At 43.1% G+C, this 19252-nt stretch overlaps 1 protein-coding gene across 7 annotated transcripts in view; it reads right to left on the bottom strand.

The window, feature by feature from the left end:
* Positions 1-480: 480 nt before the first annotated feature.
* The window catches only part of RBKS (ribokinase), a 76758-nt gene continuing 57986 nt past the window's right edge, over positions 481-19252 (bottom strand). For 3 of the 7 annotated variants that reach the window (XM_035111505.3, XM_035111508.3, XM_088666598.1), the window contains exon 8: positions 481-978. In XM_035111505.3, coding sequence (XP_034967396.3) covers positions 805-978 — 174 coding nt within the window. In that variant the 3' untranslated portion in view covers positions 481-804. Of the gene's footprint in view, positions 979-8244; positions 9412-19252 lie in introns of those variants that run through there. The other 4 variants (XM_088666600.1, XM_088666599.1, XM_088666603.1 and 1 more) reach the window with 2 other exon arrangements.

Below are 19252 nucleotides of genomic sequence, written 5' to 3' on the forward strand. Positions count from 1 at the left end.
GTTTCCAAAGTTTTCTTAGGCATCCAACCACAGAAGGCACGCAAATAATTAGCAGCCAACTTCAAGGGGATGTTCCTTTACAGCTACAGCTTACTGGGTTACATAATTATATCCAAGCATCTTGTCCTACTTGAAAATGTTTCCAATGAAGCCAGTATTAAATTTAACTTCACTGAAGGCTTTTTTGGGGGGAACAGCTAATTAATTTTGCCTAAAGCAGCCGTTACACACACACACACACACACACACACACATATTTGACAGAGAGACAGACAGAGCGAGCTGCTACAATACTACATTGCCTAGTCAGCTAGCCTTTCGTTAAGTATTTGTTGTGCTAGCTGGTCCAGTGTAAACAGTGAACAACAGTGTTTCCAAATTTGTCAGCTGTGTTTGCCAACAAAGAAAATTCAGTTACCTAAGAATCTTTTTTCTTTTAAAAAAAACACCCTTGCCATATTGAGACCACAACTTCAGAAATGATTTTGCGAAACATTTATTATAATTAAGGCATCATAACATCAAACCAAACTGCATCTCTTCACATCCCTTAACTGAGGAATGGGAGTGTCTCATTCACAGCTCTGAATCTGAAGTCAAGGATTTTACAGTGTCCTGGAATGACACTACAGTGAATGGTACCCTGCACCCTCTATTAGGGGCCAGGACCTAAGTATCAGAATGTGTTCTATACAGTTGTCTCCTTTCAAATATATGTAGAAGTTGTTGAAATGAAACATTATCTTGCAGATTGAACAGATTGAAAATCAGTGGACCACCATTGTGACAGTGCAGTGGGCAGGTTTAGAATAGGTCTTGGGGCAAGTCCTTTCTATAGGGATAGGAAGTCTGTGTCCCTGTTGCTTGGACACTAATAGTCGCAATGAAGTTACTGTTCCTCAGCATTTCTTCTAGAGGCAGGTTGGGATAGTAAGCCAGGTAGAAAGCCAGTGCCCCCACAAAGCTGTCACCGGCTCCCTGAAAGAGACAAATCAAAGTTACTGCTCCTTCAAATGTAGTTACGTAGAAAGTCCTGCAAAGGAGAACAGTTTGCCTAAATAAATAAGTATTTTCATGAAATCTGAGTTTGAATATACATTTTAAACAAATTTCACTAAAATACACTTATTTATGTACATGTGTGCTCCGCAGTGACTGGCTAGAATTTGGTGAAGGTTGGCATATAAACTGATGATCTTGGATTACTATTTTTAGACACTTGTTGATTTTATTTCCCTACCTTAAGAACACAGTAGTAAATGCTGACTCTCCTGTATAAGTGACTTAAATTCACTGGTATATTTCTGAGCTTGTGGACATGGAGAATAAAGTGATCAGTGGCTGCTACCCATGACAGCTATGTACTGTCCCCACTGTGGAAGGATGTGTGGATCCAGAATTGGCCTCCACAGTCACTTACGGACTCATTGTTAAAACCGTGTTTATGGAAGACAATCTTACTCGGCTATGAGTGATTGCCAAAGAGAAAGAGACCTCCAATGGAAGCAGTATGACTCTGAATACCAGTTGCTGTGAATCATGGATGGAAAAAATGCTTTGTGCTCATGTCCTGTTTGCAGATTTCCCATAGGCATCTAGTTGGCTACTGAACAAGAGCTCCCCCTTTTAAATGTGTATGCTATGTGTGCATACAGAGATACTGTGATATAGTCTGTACATAGCTGCACTGAAAGTCTTGTATATGAGAATGTTCAATATATACAACTTAATGTGACAAAATTACAAGTACAGCATTCTTTCTCCTATTCTGATGGATTGCCTTATTCTATGTTATACAATTCTCATAAATGTTTTATAACTCACAATACAGTAAAGTTTCAACCTCTGATTACATATTAAAATACTGTAACTCGACAGCCTTGTGCTTGAGACCCACCTCCTGCTACAATGAGAAATGAAGTTTATCCATCTATTCATAAGATGATGTTGTTTGAATCATAGAATCATAATGTTGGAAGAGACCACAAGGGCCATCCAGTCCAACCCCCTGCCAAGCAGGAAACACCATCAAAGCATTCCCTTCTCAGATAATGAGTTAACCTAGCCATTGTAAAAAAGTTCTCATACATTAATAGAGAGGGTAGTAGGTTGTCTCACCTTTTTTGCACAGAGAATTCTTGCTCCTAATGTGTAAGAAATTCTTCATGTTTGGATTGTAAAGATGTCTTCATGTTTGGATTGTAAAGATGCAGTGGAATGTGATACTGTAAAATTTCTTATGCTCGTCTTTTTCCTTATTTACATTTCTATCTTTTTAAACATTTTTTTTACTTTTTTTACATTTTTTACATGAAAGCAAGTTTTGTTTTTTGAATTTTCAGCAAGTTGTGAGAACAGGCTGTTGGACTAGGTGGGTTTTTTTTTTTTTTAGTTTGACCCAGCAGGGCTCTCCTTATGTATTATGTTCTTATTCACAAAATTTTGTGTCAAATGATCAACATTCATTGAAGTGGACATTCTCCAAACTCTGCAGTACAAATTTGCAAGATATAATGTGAGTAGCAGGGACAAATGTGAAACGGTGGCTTAGTGAAAAGATTAGCAATCTCTCACATTAGTGGAATCCGTACAAGATTAGTCTTCAAGGTGCTTTGAGGAGAAGCCATGACAAAGGTATTTCAGACTTCAAACTTGTACAACCCACATTCCCCTGGTTACTTTCTAGGAGTCCTCCTTAGTCTTTAAAGTTCTGCAGCCCAATGTATTAATACGTGCCTACCCACACACCATGTTTGTAGCAGAAGTGCCTTCATCCTGCTTTCCATGTGTAGTTCTTTAATTCTGAAATCCAGCTGTGTTTCTGTACAGCTGCAGGTTCTAAAAAGCTGTTTGATGCACTTCTACTTCCTTCAGTTTATACAGCTGGAAATGTAAGCCCTGTGCTGGCTGCCTCCTGTCCCTACTAGTACTCATTGATGTGGCAGCAAAAAAATAAAAAATGCTAATGCTATTCCAGGTTGCATCAACAGAAATATAGTGTCCAGCTCAAGGGAAGTAACAGTAGTAATCTATTCTGCCTACGTCAGACCACACCTGGAGTACTGTGTCCAGTTTGGGGTGCCACAATTTAAGAAGAACATTGACAAGCTAGAATGTTTGCAGAGGAGGGTGACCAAGATGATCAAGGGCCTGGAAACCAAGCCTTATGAGAAAGGGTTGAGGCAGTTGGGTATGTTTAGCCTGGAAAAGAGGAGAGTAAGAGGAGATATGATAGCCATCTTCAAATGCCTAAAAGGGCTGTAACGTGGAAGATGTTTCTCCTGCTCTGGAGGGGGAGGACCCAAACCAATGGCTTCAAGTTACAAGAAAGGAGATTCCGACTAAACATCGGGAAGAATTTTCTGATGCTAAGAGCTGTTCGACAGTGGAATGGACTACCTTGGAAGGTGGTGGGCTCTACTTTCCTGGAGGTTTTTAAGCAGAGGTTGGATGGCCATCTGCCATGGATGCTTTAGTTGAGATTCCTGCATTGCAGGGGTTGGACTAGATGACCCTTTGGATCCCTTCAATGAATGCGCTCTGCTGGGCTGCCACCACCCTTGTGTCTGAAGGTGGTGGAACTACCAAGGCACCCTCCGCTGGTCTTATAATCAAAGAAGGGGAAGAAGGGAAAGTTTTAGTTCCCAGCCTATGGGTCTTAAAGCCTGTGCAAGGAGACAGCAGGCAGGCTTCATAAATAAACCCCAAACAATTCTTGCTTTTAATCCGCAACTTGTATGATAATACCTCTTAGAACTTTTTGATTTGTCGTCATATTATAATGCTGTGTTGACACTTGTAACCAAATGTAGGAAACGCTCGCGTTAACACTTGGGAACTGCTTAGTCAGAATGTGTCCACTACTTTTCTGCTGAAGAAACAGATGTTTGAGTGGGTAGAAAACCCACTTGCAGCTGATGCCTCAAAGTTTTTTTTTATCTGTTCAAAAGGAACAGCTTATCGAATAGCCATGTGATTTGACCCTCAAAGACAATTTTTTGGAAGTGAGGTTTTCTGAATTTTGGCTTCATTTTACACACACACAGACAACTTAGTTACTACTGAGTAGCCTGAACTTGTGGCGGAAGCAATGCTTGTCGTGCTTTTATTTGGTGGTACATATTTTTGAGAGGCAGCTTTTTCTGCAGAGACTGCTATGAAGATGAAATAAAAGGCTATGTATCAATAATGATCTGAGGCTATGCCTGACAACCATCAAACCCTACACATTGTCAAAAAGCAAGCTCAGCCATCCCACTAATACTTGCCCAAACTCTCTTTATTGTGGGAAAACTATTTAAAATATTCAGTTTGTTATATTTAACACCACTTGTATAACCATATTTTTGGACCAGATTTTTTACAACTTATGAAGCAATATCTTGCAATCAGAAGACTGGTATTCTTACATTCCCATTAAAAACTGTTAATAACTTTCTAAGTACTATAAATAGTTTAACGAATTCTACGTTAATAGAGGTGTTAAGTAAATTCGGATGCCTTGGGAAATGGTTATAAATAGGCCAACTTACATTTAAGATGCATGAAACTGACAGCTGCTGAAGACTAAAAATCAAAAATTCATGTGATAATAGAATGATGGGTCACCATGCCAAGCAAATTTGGACTTGTGGGCTGCCATACCAAAAAACGTTGGGAGCTACTGTTTTAGTTAGCTCTCCACGAAAACTTGATCCACCTTCCACCAACACAGGAGTGGGGAACCTCAGACCCAGGGGCAAAATGCAGCCCTAACAGGCCTCTGAGTAAGCCCCTGACACTCTTTCCAGGCTGCACCCTCTCATCAACCCTGCTTCAGGTCGTGAGTGTTTTTGCCTGTGTTTTGGAATGTGTCCTCGCATTCTAATAATGCTTCTTGCTTACCTGGATGGAGGTTAGAGATGAATGGGTGTATAGGAGCCAGCCTATTGCACAAAGGTAAGCTTTACATCTTTTGCTCTGCCCCCTCCCCTTTGCCTCTGGCCCACACACCACTGGCATGTGGCCCTTGGAAGATTGCCCAGAAGCAAATGTGGCCCCTGGGGTAAAAAACATTCTGCAGCCTTGCAACAACAAAGCCCATTGAGTCCAATGATTCTGTTCTAAGCACTGTAGTATCATACCACTTTGAACAGTCATGGCTTTCCCCAAAGGATCGTGGGAAACGTAGTTTGTGAAGGGTGTTGAGAATTGTTGGGAGGCACCTATTTCCCTCACCGTTTCTGGAATGCCCTGGGAATTCCGGTTGGAGTCGTGGGGTGCAGATAGGCACTCTGACATTTCCCTGTGGGGAAAGTCCAATATGCCTGTGATTTGAAAATGAAAGTGCAGCTTATAAAGATGTGGAAAATGTGTACAGAGAGAAATTATTCTCTCTCAAAAGAACAGCTGGATTTTCGCATCAAGATTCCTTGGCAGCAGGTTCAAGACTGACGAAAGGGAATTTTTGGAAACCACAAAATTATGGAATGCATTTCCCACAAGATTTGCTGGTGGCCACTTGCTTAGCTGCAATTTTTACTTTTTTTTTTAAAGGCGTAGACAAAATCATAAAGGACAATCCCTAGCAAAATCTTATTTAGTCACTGCAGCTAAGAATGGATCCTTCATATACAGAGACAATCTCTCTCTCATGTTAAAGGTGGGCGGGGCGCTTTTTATTTTCCTGCCCTTATTTAGTAGCTGTATTTTATTTCCTGCTGCAGCTTTAGCATCAACTTTTAAGGGATTTTTTATCTTTGTTGCCAACCATTTTGAGCTCTTTGGAGGGAAGGGACAGCAAATATGTTTTAAAAAGAATAATAATAAAAATAAAATAAAATAAAATCCCACCTTCTTTCTCAGTTACTCTGGAGAGGTGATGTCTTTCCTAATGGCCTTGAATCAATACCAGCACAAAATGTTCCTTGTACAGAGTCAGACTTTTGGTCCATCTATCTCCCCCCCCCCTTCTCTTCTTCTTCTTCTCTTCTTCTTCTTCTTCTTCTTCTTCTTCTTCTTCTTCTTCTTCTTCTTCTTTGATCACGCGTAGCCTAGTAAGATTGTCTTCCATAAACATGGTTTTAACAATGAGTCTGTAAGTGACTGTGGAGGCCGATTCTGGTTACCAGACGGGAGTTGATCACGGTGTGGATTTGCCAAGCGTGCCTTTCTCTTAGCACGTTTCTCCCTTGCTTCCTGAGTTCGAGTGTCTTCAAAGCCCGTGACACCTTTGGTAAAGGCTGTTCTCCAACTGGAGCGCTCGCAGGCAAGTGTTTCCCAATTGTTGGTGTTTATACTACATTTTTAAAAACTTGCCTTGAGACAGTCTTTAAAACTCTTTTGTTGACCACCAGCATTACGCTTTCCATTTTTAAGTTCGGAATATAGTTGCTTTGGAAGGTGATCATCAGGCATCCGCACAACATGACCAGTCCAACGAAGTTGATGTTGAAGAATCACTGCTTCAACACTGGTGATCTTTGCTTCTTCCAGTACACTGGTATTTAGTTCGCCTGTCTTCCCACTATTGCCTGCTACACACTGGCTGCCAGTGGCTCTCCACAGTTACAGAGACAGATCTCTCCCAGCCCCATCTGAAGATCCTGATTGAACCTGCATGCAAAACAGATGCTCCACTACTGAGCGATGGCCCTCCCTTCATTAAAGGTTAAAGGAAAATACTACTTCATGCAGCACATACAGAACTTGCTCCCACAGGAAACGGTGACAGCCACAAACCTTTAAAAGAGGATTAGACAAATTCATGGGAGAGAGGGCTCTTGATGGCTACTAGCTATGATGGCCATGCTCTGCCTTCATGGTTGGAGGCAGCACTGCTCCTGAATAGCAGTGGCTGGAAAACACAGGAGAGGAGCCAGTGTGGTGTAGTGGTGAAGAGCGGTAGACTCCTAATCTGGTGAACCGGGTTCGCTTCCCCGCTCCTCCACATGCAGCTGCTGGGTGACCTTGGGCTAGTCACATTTCTCTGAAGTCTCTCAGCCTCACTCACTTCACAGAGTGTTTGTTGTGGGGGAGGAAGGGAAAGGAGATTGTTAGCCGCTTTGAGGGTAGTGATAAAGCGGGATATCAAATCCAAACTCCTCCTCCTCCTCCTTGCAGGTTTCTCATGGGCTTCTGGTTGGCCACTGGGAGAATAGGATGCTGGACTAGATGGGCCAGTGGCCTGATCCAGCAGTCTCTTCTTACGTCCCCCTGAAGGTGAGGTAAGGTGATCTTTGGCTTCCACTGTCGAATGGGCACACAGCCTTTCGGCTTTTCAGAATTCTGAAGTGTTAGGCGGAATAGACTTGTGAGGGACAAAGCTGAGTGGACTCGAACATGTAGACACTGCAAATATAACGGGTTAGTCAGCGGCTCATGAAGCCATGATGGCTTTATATAACAGTCTAAGAAGCTCTTTAAGGACAAGTGCATTATAACTAGAAATAGTCTTATGGGACAGCCTCACTTCCCTTCTGTGAAGAGCATGCCAGCCAGTCCACTTTAAAAATAAAAGGATATTCTTCATTGTACAAAATAAAACACTTTGCCAAAAGGACACTTTGGACTGCAAAGATAAGGGTATGCTACACGTTCCCTCAACAACAACACTCAAGCCAGCAGTGGCAACCTCTGCCAACCTCTTTTTTCAGAGTTATTTCCTCTTAGGGAAGAGTCATTGTGCAAATCTCTAATAATATTCATCAGTCATTTAAAAAAAGAACATGGAACTGGAACCCAGAAGTGTGAAATCAATGTGCAAGTCAAATTCTGCTCTGGTGACCCCAATTGTCGATTTAGGTACTTTTTCTGCTTTGTCGCACTAATTGCATTTAAAATGATAGCAAATGCTGAAAGCGATGAAATATGTTTAAAGACATCAAGGGAAAACGTCAGCTTTAACAAAGTGATGTAATAAAGTCGTGGACAAGACCAGAGCCACTGCACTCAGTGGAAAAAGCAGCAGAAAAAAAAGAAAGGAAATTTACTTTAAATGATACTGTTCTATCCTTTCTGTCCCCATGTGCGTTCATGGTTAAAGGCAGAAAAAGTTGGCTTTGATGGGAGTGATCAGCAGGCAAGAGAGGGATACAATTAGTTCCAGTGTCTCTCTCCCCCAACAAATACAAATGTGTGCGTTTGTAATGGCCGTTAAACACTTGCATGTAAAGTGTAGTCTGGGTATCAGATCTGGAAGTCAGATCAATGCGAGACACTCCTAACTGCAGTTTTTCCAGAGAAGAGCAGGACAGGCACATAATCTAGCTTCCTCAGTAGCACACTTTTATTTTTATAATGTACACTTCTAGACTTTTTGGCTCTGGAGAAATGGTTGAAAGTGTTCTGGGGCAATGACTAAAACAGGAATGGGGACACTTCCCTTCCAAGGGTCACTTGCCAGTGGCGGTGGGGGGTCAGAGGCAAGAGCAGGCAGAGCTACTAGTTTCGACACACATTCACACACCCCTCTTTATCTTCCATCCAGACAAGCAGGAGGCATCATCGGGGGCCAAGGGTGCAATTCTAGTCAGGCTAAAACAATTGGGTGCGAAGTAGGACCTGTGAGGGCTGTGGCCTGCGGAGAATCCTGAGGATCTGGCTGAGAGGCCTGGTAGACCACATTTGACACCCAGCCCTGAGGTGGCTTACCCTGGCCTAAAACCTTTGAACCCAGAGGTGTGGCTGAAGCTGGTTTCTGGTGGGGCTCCAGTGCCCTGCAGAGCTGCTCCCATCCCCAAATATCAGAATATATCATGCAAAAGTTTGCACCTTGGCTAACTTTGCATTACTTATTCTCATTATGTATTTTATCACACATACGGTACAATATTTTGACTACATGGGTGCTGTTTTTTTTTTAGTAGCACAAACAACTTTAGATCTGAGTTTGCACTGTTCAATATTTCCAGTGGCAGGTTTCCCTGAATAACAAAAAAATAGATATTTTGGGAAGGCTGACATATAGTATGGTGGAATGGAAATTAAATCCAGAACACCATCATGTTTTGTTGGTCTCCTGTAGCTGTATGTCCTTGTGCTCTTTCGCCACTTAGTTCCTTACTTTTATAGGCTTGTGTAGTTTCATAGCCAAAGGACCCAGGGAAAGTGTCCATAAATTATGTTTCAACTTGTTTCATTCCTCAACAGTAGAAGTAAAGGTAAAACATGCATCTGGCCTGTTTCAATTCTGACAATCCGCTTCTCAATTTTTCTTTCAATGGCCTCAGCCAACAGCTCTTCTCCCTCTATTTGTTCCTTGCTGTTCTCTCATTCTTTTCTTCAGTTCCTTTAGCCTCTTCTTTTTTTGCTTTTCGGTCATTGATATCCTTATATTTGCGACAGCAAAATTCTGTATTACTACTCACAGAGTTTATTATGATTATTTTTGAATCTTTGCAGTACCTGTCATTCCACCCAATTTTCTAGCATCTGCAAATAAGACATGCATATCTTTACTCCAAGTGATTCATGCCAGCGTCAAACTGCACTGAATCTTCAATAAAACAACTGCGAATAACTTCCTGCCAATCCATGTGACAGCTTACAAGCTTGGTGTGATCTGTTCCAAATGCACCATAGATAGATGTTTGGGACTACAAATCCCATCAGCCCCAGGCACCATAGACATAGTTTTTCCCCCCCTACTGGCAGGTTGCTGGAGGTCTATCTATCTTTCAAGAGCTCACAAGGTTATATATTTCATTGACTTCAGATTGGTTCAAGTATAGTCAAATATTTGGATTTCTGTTAGAACTCGACAGATAGGCAGCGACTACATTGTCCTTCATATCTGTGGAGGGCATGTATATCAGTCAGATACAACCAGACCACGGACTGTTGCTAGGAGAGTATGCTAGTGCAATACTTTGCATCAATCCTCAGGAATTTGTACCCACTTCCTGACAGATTTCCTGATGGGTTATTTGCAAACGATTAAATGGTGCTGACTGTTAACCCCATGCATTCCTGAGAGATGAGCCCAGATAGCGTGTCTTGAAAACATCCTACTCCACAAAGCCATTCAAGATCAAAGCAGGACAGGGATCTGGAGAGTTATCTAGCTTGTGGTGTACCTTGCGAAAGAACTGAAGAGATAGGCAACTATCAATCCTGGGCAATCTCTGCCCTCCCTTCTGTACATTGACCTAAAAAGAGCTCTGTAGCCTGATAATTCTTGTAATCTCTGTAACACTTTGCATTCTCAAGGCCCATCAATCACCCAGAAGATAGGAAAGGTCTCATTTTTAACAGACTTGAGAACAGGCACAGCAATAAAGCATACATTTTTTGGAAGTGTCAACTGGTTTTGAGGATCCAGACTATCATACATCTCTGATTTCTAACTAGTTAGTGCAACTCTTGTCTTGCAGCACATTTTATGGGACATTCATGAAGGCTTTACATGCTGTTCACTGTAAGTGTGTGCATGGTCCTTGGTTGATTCACCTGGTTGTAATTTACCAAACTTGCCAGCTGAGATTTCTGGCATGGTGATCTTGTTCTCATCTGTGTGGCACAGGCCTACTGACCATGGGATAACCTGTTAGAATTGTTGGACAGAAGATGCCTGCTTCATTAGACAGATAAGAACTAAAAAGGTGTGATGCTGTGCAAACTCCCAACCTTCAACCTTGTTGTTGGAACTGAGCACTCAGTACTTCAAGCAGTCAATTATTCTGTTTCCAGTTGGGTAGTTGATTTGCCCAGTGCTGAATAATATCGTTTTGTTTTGTTTTTTAATAATGGCTGATGTTCAGGAACTCTGCACTGTCTTTTTCCGGGGGGGGGGGGACCTCAGTATTCATTTACATTAATTTGTACTGTGATCCACAAAAGAAGTTACCTTCTTTTATCCAAGTACTGAAGAATCTTTGTGAAATATTTGCTAAGAAGTGTGTGTGTGTGCGCGCATGTGTGGAATTGTTCATGCATTCCTGGTTACGATCACTTTGCTTCTGAGTCAGTCTTTCAGAAAACTACGGTTGTGTCATCTCTCATAGTGAATCCTCTTTTCCTCTGACTTGCTGATCTGATCATTAAGAACAGACTTATGGGGAATCAGGCCAAGGATCAAGTATCATTTTGTCTCAGAAGCTGGTATTCAGAGGGACACTGACTCTAAATAGTAACCCCACTCTCATAGGTTAATAATAATAATAAGCATTTTATTATTTATATGCCTCCCATTTGGCTGGGTTGCCAGTGATAGCTGTTTATCAGACATATCCAGGACTGGTCTAATGAAGTCCATGGTCATCAAAACATCTTGTGCTAGTGTATTTCATACACAAATCATGAACTGTTTGAAGAACATTCTTTTGCCTGTCCTGAGTCTAAAGCTAATCAGTTTAATTGGGCAACCCCTACTTCTGCTAGGCTGGGGCTGATAGGAGGACACCAGCTTGGAGAAGTTTGGAGTGGATTATAAAAACAAAGGGTGCTATCCTGTTTGTCACTTTCGGAAGATTTGTAGTGGTACGCATCATGCTGGAAGCAGTGTATGAACTAGAAGGCAGTACAAATATTTCATTGCCCAATTTGCGGATACCAGCCTAAAACTGGGCCTGGCTTTACCACCAGGCAGAGGAAGGCAGCCAGAGGGCAGCAAATTTCCAGCTGTTTAATTCATTATTATAATTTTGACTGCACAGGTGAGGTGATGTTTCACTTTGGTGCACCAAAAGGTTTGGTGCAATGGAAATTCAAACAAATGCTCTGTTATGTACTGAGCTGAATCATAGAACAATAGGATCCAGAATCAGCAGTCTGATTGGTCCGCAGGAGCCACCCAATCCAACTCCAGGTGGAAGTGAATCCGCAACCTGATTGGCCTGCAGGAGCAGCCAATCAGGCGGCTGGCAGAAGTAAATCCACAACCTGATTGGCCTGCAGGAGCAGCCAATCAGGCTGCTGGCAGAAGTCAATCCACAAACTGATTGGCCCACAGGTGTAGCCCTGAAGTAGCCAATCACGCAAAGCCCATTGTTTAAATAATGTATATAAGCAGATGGTTTGGGGGAAAGGGCATTCTTCTCTTCTTCTCCTTGATGACTATGAGCTGAATAAAGAGCATGAAATTCACTCTCAACTCCGAGTATATTTCATGCTCCAAATTCAGATGGTCAGCACTTGATCTCTAGGCCCCTGGGAGCACCAACATCCTCCCCACAAAAGATGAGCAGCTATAGGTCTGATTATCACTCCATGTGCACCACAGAACATGCATTGGGAAAAAGCCCAGTTCCCTGGTATACATTTCTGTGGGAAGAGATAGTCATTATGTATTTTGCCAGTTTTTATCTTTCCCTGTATACAAAGATCTTGGGGTGAGTAACTATTGCATTAATAAAACAAACAAACAAACAAAACATCTCCGTTTAAAAGGGGGTTAAGAAATAGCCAGGTCAGAGAGCCAGCAGTGTGGGTGCCATTTAAATTTCAAGGGCAAGGGCATTGCGGGTTTAGGGTGCCACTACGGACAAAGCCCACCCATGCGTCATTGCTAAGTGCGCAGTTTCTGGAGTGGAATCCTAAGCCAAGCCTCCTTTGAGAATCGTTGTAACATGGTTCTGGTTGGTCACTCCACTCAAAAAGAAGGCCGCCACATTTTGCCCAAGTTACAAGTCATCTTCAAGAGCATCCCTATGTAGAGTGCATTGCAGCAATCCAAGCAGGAGGTTATCAGAAGCATGGATTACTATGGGCAAGCCATCCTGGTTCAGAAACTGTTGTCAAACACTCTCAGAATGTGCACCTGCTCTTTCAGGGAGAGCCCAGCTCCACCAAAAGGAGCCCGTTCCCCTGATTCCTGGACCTGAGAGCAACTATGCCACAGCACCTCCATCTTACCAGGATTTAATTTCAATTTATTAGGCCTCATCACATCGGCTAGGTATCAGTGCAGAAGCTGCATGGTCTCACCTGACTGATGACAAGCAGAAGCAGAGCACTGAGCCATTAGACATGTCCTGTGCTTAACATGTCTAAAGAGAAGCGCCTGAAGCTATGAGAAGTTCCACCTTCTGCTGTGACAGCTCTTCTCCCTTGTTCTACATATACAGTGCCTGATTCCAGTGACTCAGTAATGAGGGGAAGGCCCTCTGCACATCCCCATAGGCATTCTATTTTTATTACGGTATATCACACACACCCCAGGATAGCCCTGGCAGTGAATGCAATGTTCTGCGGCCGAGCCCTGGTCAAATTAAGGCCTAGGATTGTCTTGTGTTTGAGCTACAAGGCTCCCTTTAAACTCAGAGGGAGAGCATGGTGAGATATTGATTTTCATCACTGTCTTGATTTTATGGCATTGCTCACAATTCCCATCCCTCCAACAGCTGGATCTCCATTAAATGTTTCGTTCCCATCTGGAAGGAGACTATGAAAGGCTTGCAGGCCCTCTCCCCCTTAAAATGAGAAATAGAAAGGGATTTAATTAGGGAGCTGGGAGGCTTAGAAATAAGACCAGACCATGACCTGGGTGGTCTTCCAGCTCTCCCGCTACATATGTTAAGATTGCAAGCAGCACCGTACAAACCCTTGTTTACATTTGCTCAATTTGCTTAAATTACATTTCCATTCATTGATCAAAAAGCCATTTATACTAAGTGGGGAAAATGCCTTTTTTTAATCATATGGTGCTGTCTTGAACTAGTCAGGGCAGGCCCTTGGGATCCAGTATTACGAGGCTTAGTATCTGGCTGCGTGGCAGTGAATCAAAGAGCAACCTTTGGCAACGCACCCGTTGCTTCATTATGTCGAGATGATCTTTGAAAAATCTGTGCACCTCCCAATGCTTCATTTATCCTCTCTGCAAATTAGGGATAATGATGCCTTCTGATCTCAAAGGGTAGTCAGATGCCCCAAGGTTTGCAAGGGGCTTTGAAAATCCTCAAATGCACAATACAGGACTGTTAGCAAATAGAAGCAGAGAAAATCCCCCGCTTTCTTCTGGGATGGTGCCCAGAACAGCCCTAGTGCATGACAAGGAGCTCCTACACAACACTGCAAATGCATGTGACAATTACTCATTCTCCTTCACATTTGGCTCCTCGTCCACAGGAATACCTGCAAAACATATTGACACCAGCATCTCTCATCCTGCTAAGAACCATCTGCATGCACAGAGCCTGACTAATCCCTCTGGCCGCTCAGATTCTATTCTTAAAGCTATACTTATGTTAGCCCCAATGCAACATCAATATGGCGCCAGGTCCAGTTCCCATATAAAGGAAAGCGAGGGACCGGTAGCCTTGCTATGTAGCAGGAAAGCCATTTTGTTTTTTTGTTTAAATTCCTGTTATTTTTTACCTATGTTATTTTAAACTGTATTAAGGATGTATTCTTAGTTTTAGATTTTGATTTATGTCGAAATTGTTTTCTATTAGGTTGTGTATTTTTTGATGTGGTTTATGTATTTTTTGTGACTTTTGTAATTGTACTATTGCTGTATTGTTTTGATATTCGACTGGAAGCCGCCCAGAGTGGCTGGGGAGACTCAGCCGGATGGGCGGGGTACAAATAAAAAATTATTATTATTATTATTATTATTATTTGGTGAGCTGATTGGATGAGGAACAATCATGGAGCATTCACTGAGCAAGCTTCTCTTTGCTGCTCAGACTTGGCAAACAGATGCTACAGTCAAGCAAGCGCTCTCAGCTGCTCTGAAAGGTTGTGATGGAACAATGGCAGGAGTCCAGGAGACTGATGATATCCAGTTGTGTCTGGAATGGGAGGGCAATCACTTACTAAAAATTGTTTCCTAAAAAAATGGAAGGCTGGAAATGGACCTGATAGCTGGCTAGGAAGTCTGCATCCATTGCCGATTTCTTTTTTCTTTTAGCACAGTCCCAAGTAACTGTAGATTTGAGGCCGGATAGCAGGGATGAAGAGCCTGAGACCTTCCAGAAGGTATTGAACCACAACTCCCTGCTTAGGGAAGTTTTTAATGTTTGATCTTTTATCGTGTTTTTAATATTCTGTTGGGAGCCGGTCAGGGTGGCTGGGGAAATCCAGTCAGATGGGCTGGGTATAAATAATAAAATTATTATTATTATTATTATTATTATTTATTATCATCATCCCTAAACACTGTCCATCCTGATGGGAGTTGATGTCCTTCAATCCCTGGAAGGCCACGGGTTCTCCATCCCCACCCCTTCTGTGGAAAAAGGCCCTGCTGCAGTAGTAGCCACGATACCCAACACCGCCACTTTCCACTGTACGTCTCACTGCAAACGATGCACTATCTAGAACAGGGGTGTCAAACTCAAATTCATCGGGGGCCGCATCAGCAGTTTGGTCACCCTCAAAGGGCCGGTTGTATCTGTAGGACTATGTGTCCACTCTTTATTATCATAAATTATTGTCACTGCATTCAATTATTACTGTTTTTTTGTAATAATGTAAGTAATAACTAGCTCTGAAAGCAGAAACATAGTTAGAATAATGGCAAGTAGATATTCAAATGTACAATTATTGTACAATTTATTGAAAAATGATTTTTGGTAACTGCACTGGGTGGTGGAGGCTCGCTAGGGTTTCATGCAGGACCTTTGCAGAGCTACTAGTACCTGGAGATGCTGGGGTCCTTCTGCATGCAGGACATTAGTTCTGCCAGTGAGCCACCACCCTTCACCAAAGGGACTGGCTGAGGTTGACTCACTGGAGCTGCTCTCCTGGTTCCAGGGTTTAAGGGCCAGAAGTATAAAGCAGCACCCTATGTTTCTGAGGAGAGGGAGAGGGAGGGGAGGGAGGGAGGAAGGGAGGAAGGAAGAAAAGAGGGAGTGGGAGGGAGAGAGGAAGGAAGGAAGGAAAGAGGGGAGAGACAGAAGAGTAGGAAATAAGGAAGGGAATAAAGAAGGAAAGAAAAAGAGGGAGAGAAGACGGAAAGGGAGAAAGAAGGAAGGAAGTAGAGGGAAAGAAAGAATAAGAATGAGGGAGAGGAAGAAAGATGGGAAGGGCGGAAGGAAGAAAGGAAGGAAGGAAGGAAGGAAGGAAGGAAGGAAGGAAGGAAGGAAGGAAGGAAGGAAGGAAGGAAGAAAGAAAGAAAAGAGGGAGCAGGAGGGAGAGAGGAAGGAAAGGGGTGAGAGAAAGAAGAGTAGGAAAGAAGGAATAAAGAAGGAAAGAAAAAGAAAGAGGGAGAGAAGACAGAGATAAAGAAGGAAGGAAGGAGAGGGAAAGAAAGAATAAGAACGAGAGAGAGGAAGAAAGAAAGGGAAGGGGGGGTCGCCGCCTTGATTCAGCGCCAGAAAAGAGCGCGAAGGGACCCAGGGGCAAAAAGCATTTCCCGTGCAGCGTGAGGCAGTGGGTGTCCGTTTTAGGAGAAGTGCGTAAAGCACGTTCGTGAGGTTGAGCCGCTGCTGAGCTCACGTTCATGAGGCTGAGCCGCGGCAGGAGGAGGAGGAGGTGAGGCAAGAGGAGGAGGCGGCTTCCCGGGTCGGGACGCAGCAGTGCTCTGTAGCACTTTGAATACTCCTCCTCCTCCACACGGCGCTGCTGGGTGCTTTGTCTGTGCTTCAGCAGCAGCAGCAGCAGCAGCAGCCATTTCCAGGCGCCGAGCCGTGGCAGGAGGAGGAGGATTCAAAGTGCTACAGAGCACTGCTGCGTCGCAGAGGCACGGGACTCTCCGTGCGGCGCTGCCGGGCGCTGACCCGGCAAGCTGCCTCCTCCTTCTCCTGCTGTGGCTCGGGGCGCTCCACGCAGCGCTGCTCCGGCCGCCTTTCTAGCCCCCCCCCGGCCCTAGCTGTTTGTCGGCGCGTTGTTGGCGCAGCGCTTCAGCAGCAAGGTCCCGCTGCTGGGTCCCGCTGGCTGGGGCGCTCGGCGGGCCACATGACGAGGTCTGGCGGGCCGGATTTGGCCCCTGGGCCTTGTGTTTGACACCTGTGATCTAGAAGGTCGCTTTCCTAGCGACCAATGCAAATGCCCCAGGCAACAGAAACACTTCCCGAAGGAAAGACATCCAGATCCCCTGCAACCCATGAGCAACAAGTGCATGTTTATTGTGTGGAAAGAAAAGATCATCCGGAAAGGCCCTGAGGGGTCTGTATCAGGATCAGAAGCTGGGATGATCTAAGGGACCTCGGTCTACTATAAAGTGAGTCAAGTCAGAGGGGATGATTTCGAGTCATGCGACGTTCGCGGCCAGCCTGAACTTTAGGAAATAATAGATGCAGTGTTAAATAAAATTTAATAGCTGCTGATTGGAGCAGCTGGTGGGTTAATTTATTCTGTAAGGCTCTTTGTATTACAAAAAATTCATTGGATTGCATATTTGTAGGCGAGAAAGCAGAAGGCTAAGTCACAGGGTTATTTTGGCTGCATGATAAATAAAGGGAGCTATTATACTATCACTATCTGGGGCGTAATTTTTTACAATAATACTCTCCACCTCACCACGCTGGTGCGTGCAATTAACCACAATTAGAGTCCAATTGCTCGCCTACTGCTAACAGCTGCCACTGCTAACAGGCTTCTCACACTGTGGTCAAGGCCATTTTTTTCACTATAGTGCAAACAGCTATGGTAGGAAGAAAGGTTAACCACCCTCCTTTGGTGAACTGCAGAAGTTTCCCTCAGACACTCTGTCTGCCAACTGCTTCATTTACTAGCAGCTGCCTTCTTCTCCATTGTCAAGAGGATAACTGAAACAAAAAAAATCACTGTTCTTTGGGCAAACTGCATACTAGATAGCAAGCTCTGAGGGATATTATTGAATAGCAAAGGCATTTGATAGTATTAGAACCAACCACAGGTTCCACTTCTGCTGATGCACAAAATTTTGAGCAATTAGTCACTGGATTAAGTTCAGTATTTATAACCCCCTGAGTCATAGCCGTTAGGCCACAAAGTTGGGAAACAAAGAAAGGTTGCTGTTGTTTTTTTAAAAAAAGACTCTCGTTCAGGGTTTATTTGCATATGCTTCCATTTTATTCTAGTAGCCATTGCAATTTCCTGGCTTGGTTCTCATCCAGAATTTGGAGAAACATTAAAATTATACGTAAAGGGTGGACAGGAGTTTGAGAAGAGGATGGGCAGCGCTGAGGAATGTCATTGGGATGGAGAACGGACCTGACTTCTGTCACAGCCTTCTGGTGAGGTGAACTTGACATGTGGAGAAATTGCTGTTACAAGTGAGCGGAATGTCTACCCCAAAGCAGTAGTTAAACAGCACTGTAAGTAGTATGAAATAAAATTTGAAAATGGCATTTGAAAAAGACCACTGTAGCCGTCTTATCAAACTCAAGAGTCCACCTATCACATTATATCTGAGCTTTCACATGGCATAAAAGCCACTTCAGGAAAACCAGCCGAACTGAACGCATGCTCAGCGTTCAATTCCATGTATTTTGATTCCAGATAAAATCCATTTGTAGCCCCCTTAACTGGCAACACGACCTATTACAGACAACCACAAAATTTCAGACGGAAGGCAATTAGACAGGAGACATTTATGCTTGTTGCAACATTCTGGTGTAACAAAACAGGTGAAAAGCTGGTGGTTTTATCTTAAGAAGACCATTATCTCCTGAGCTTACTTAAATACACCCCTGTGTTTTTGCTGTTTAAAATAAGAGAAAAAACTGTGAGTGTGTTGGTGGAAGTAAATGGATGGCAAGTTTTGAACACATCAATTCCCAGTGGAATTTTCTTATATGTGATTTAAATTGTGACTACTAAAATTATGACTACTAATCCTATGTGTGTTTACTCGGAAGTCTCATTGATTTCAGTAGGACTTACTCCCTAGTCAGTGTGCACAAGATTGCTGATTAATGGTTGCAAGCTTTTACATGTATGGCACCCGACCTCCTTCCTCCAGTATCCCTTCCATTTGCAGATGGGCCAGTGGCTATCTAACCCAATATTCTGTACTAGAAGGGCCCTTAGTCCAGACAGACTCTTCTTATATGTGCTGAAGAAGTATCATCATAATAATAATAACAATGACAATAATTTTATTATTTATGTCTATTATTATTATTATTATTATTATTATTATTATTATTATTATTTGTATTATTCATATTCACCATGATAAGGCAAGACCTGATTTTGACAGCTTTTTGAAGCCCAAAAGATACCGACACAATGTTTCTCTGAGGAATCTGGTTTATAATATTTGTGAAAATGGCTTCCAGTTTCTGTCCTGCGCCATGGCGATGGCTCTCTCAACATCGGAGAGAGGCACAGGCTGAAAAAAGGGGGATAGAAGGAGTTAAACCATCCCCTATAAACCTCTCGGTATATGGGAGGTACTGGCGACCCA

Source organism: Zootoca vivipara, chromosome 3, assembly GCF_965207765.1.
Source record: "Zootoca vivipara chromosome 3, rZooViv2.hap1.1, whole genome shotgun sequence".
Lineage (NCBI taxonomy): Eukaryota > Metazoa > Chordata > Lepidosauria > Squamata > Lacertidae > Zootoca > Zootoca vivipara.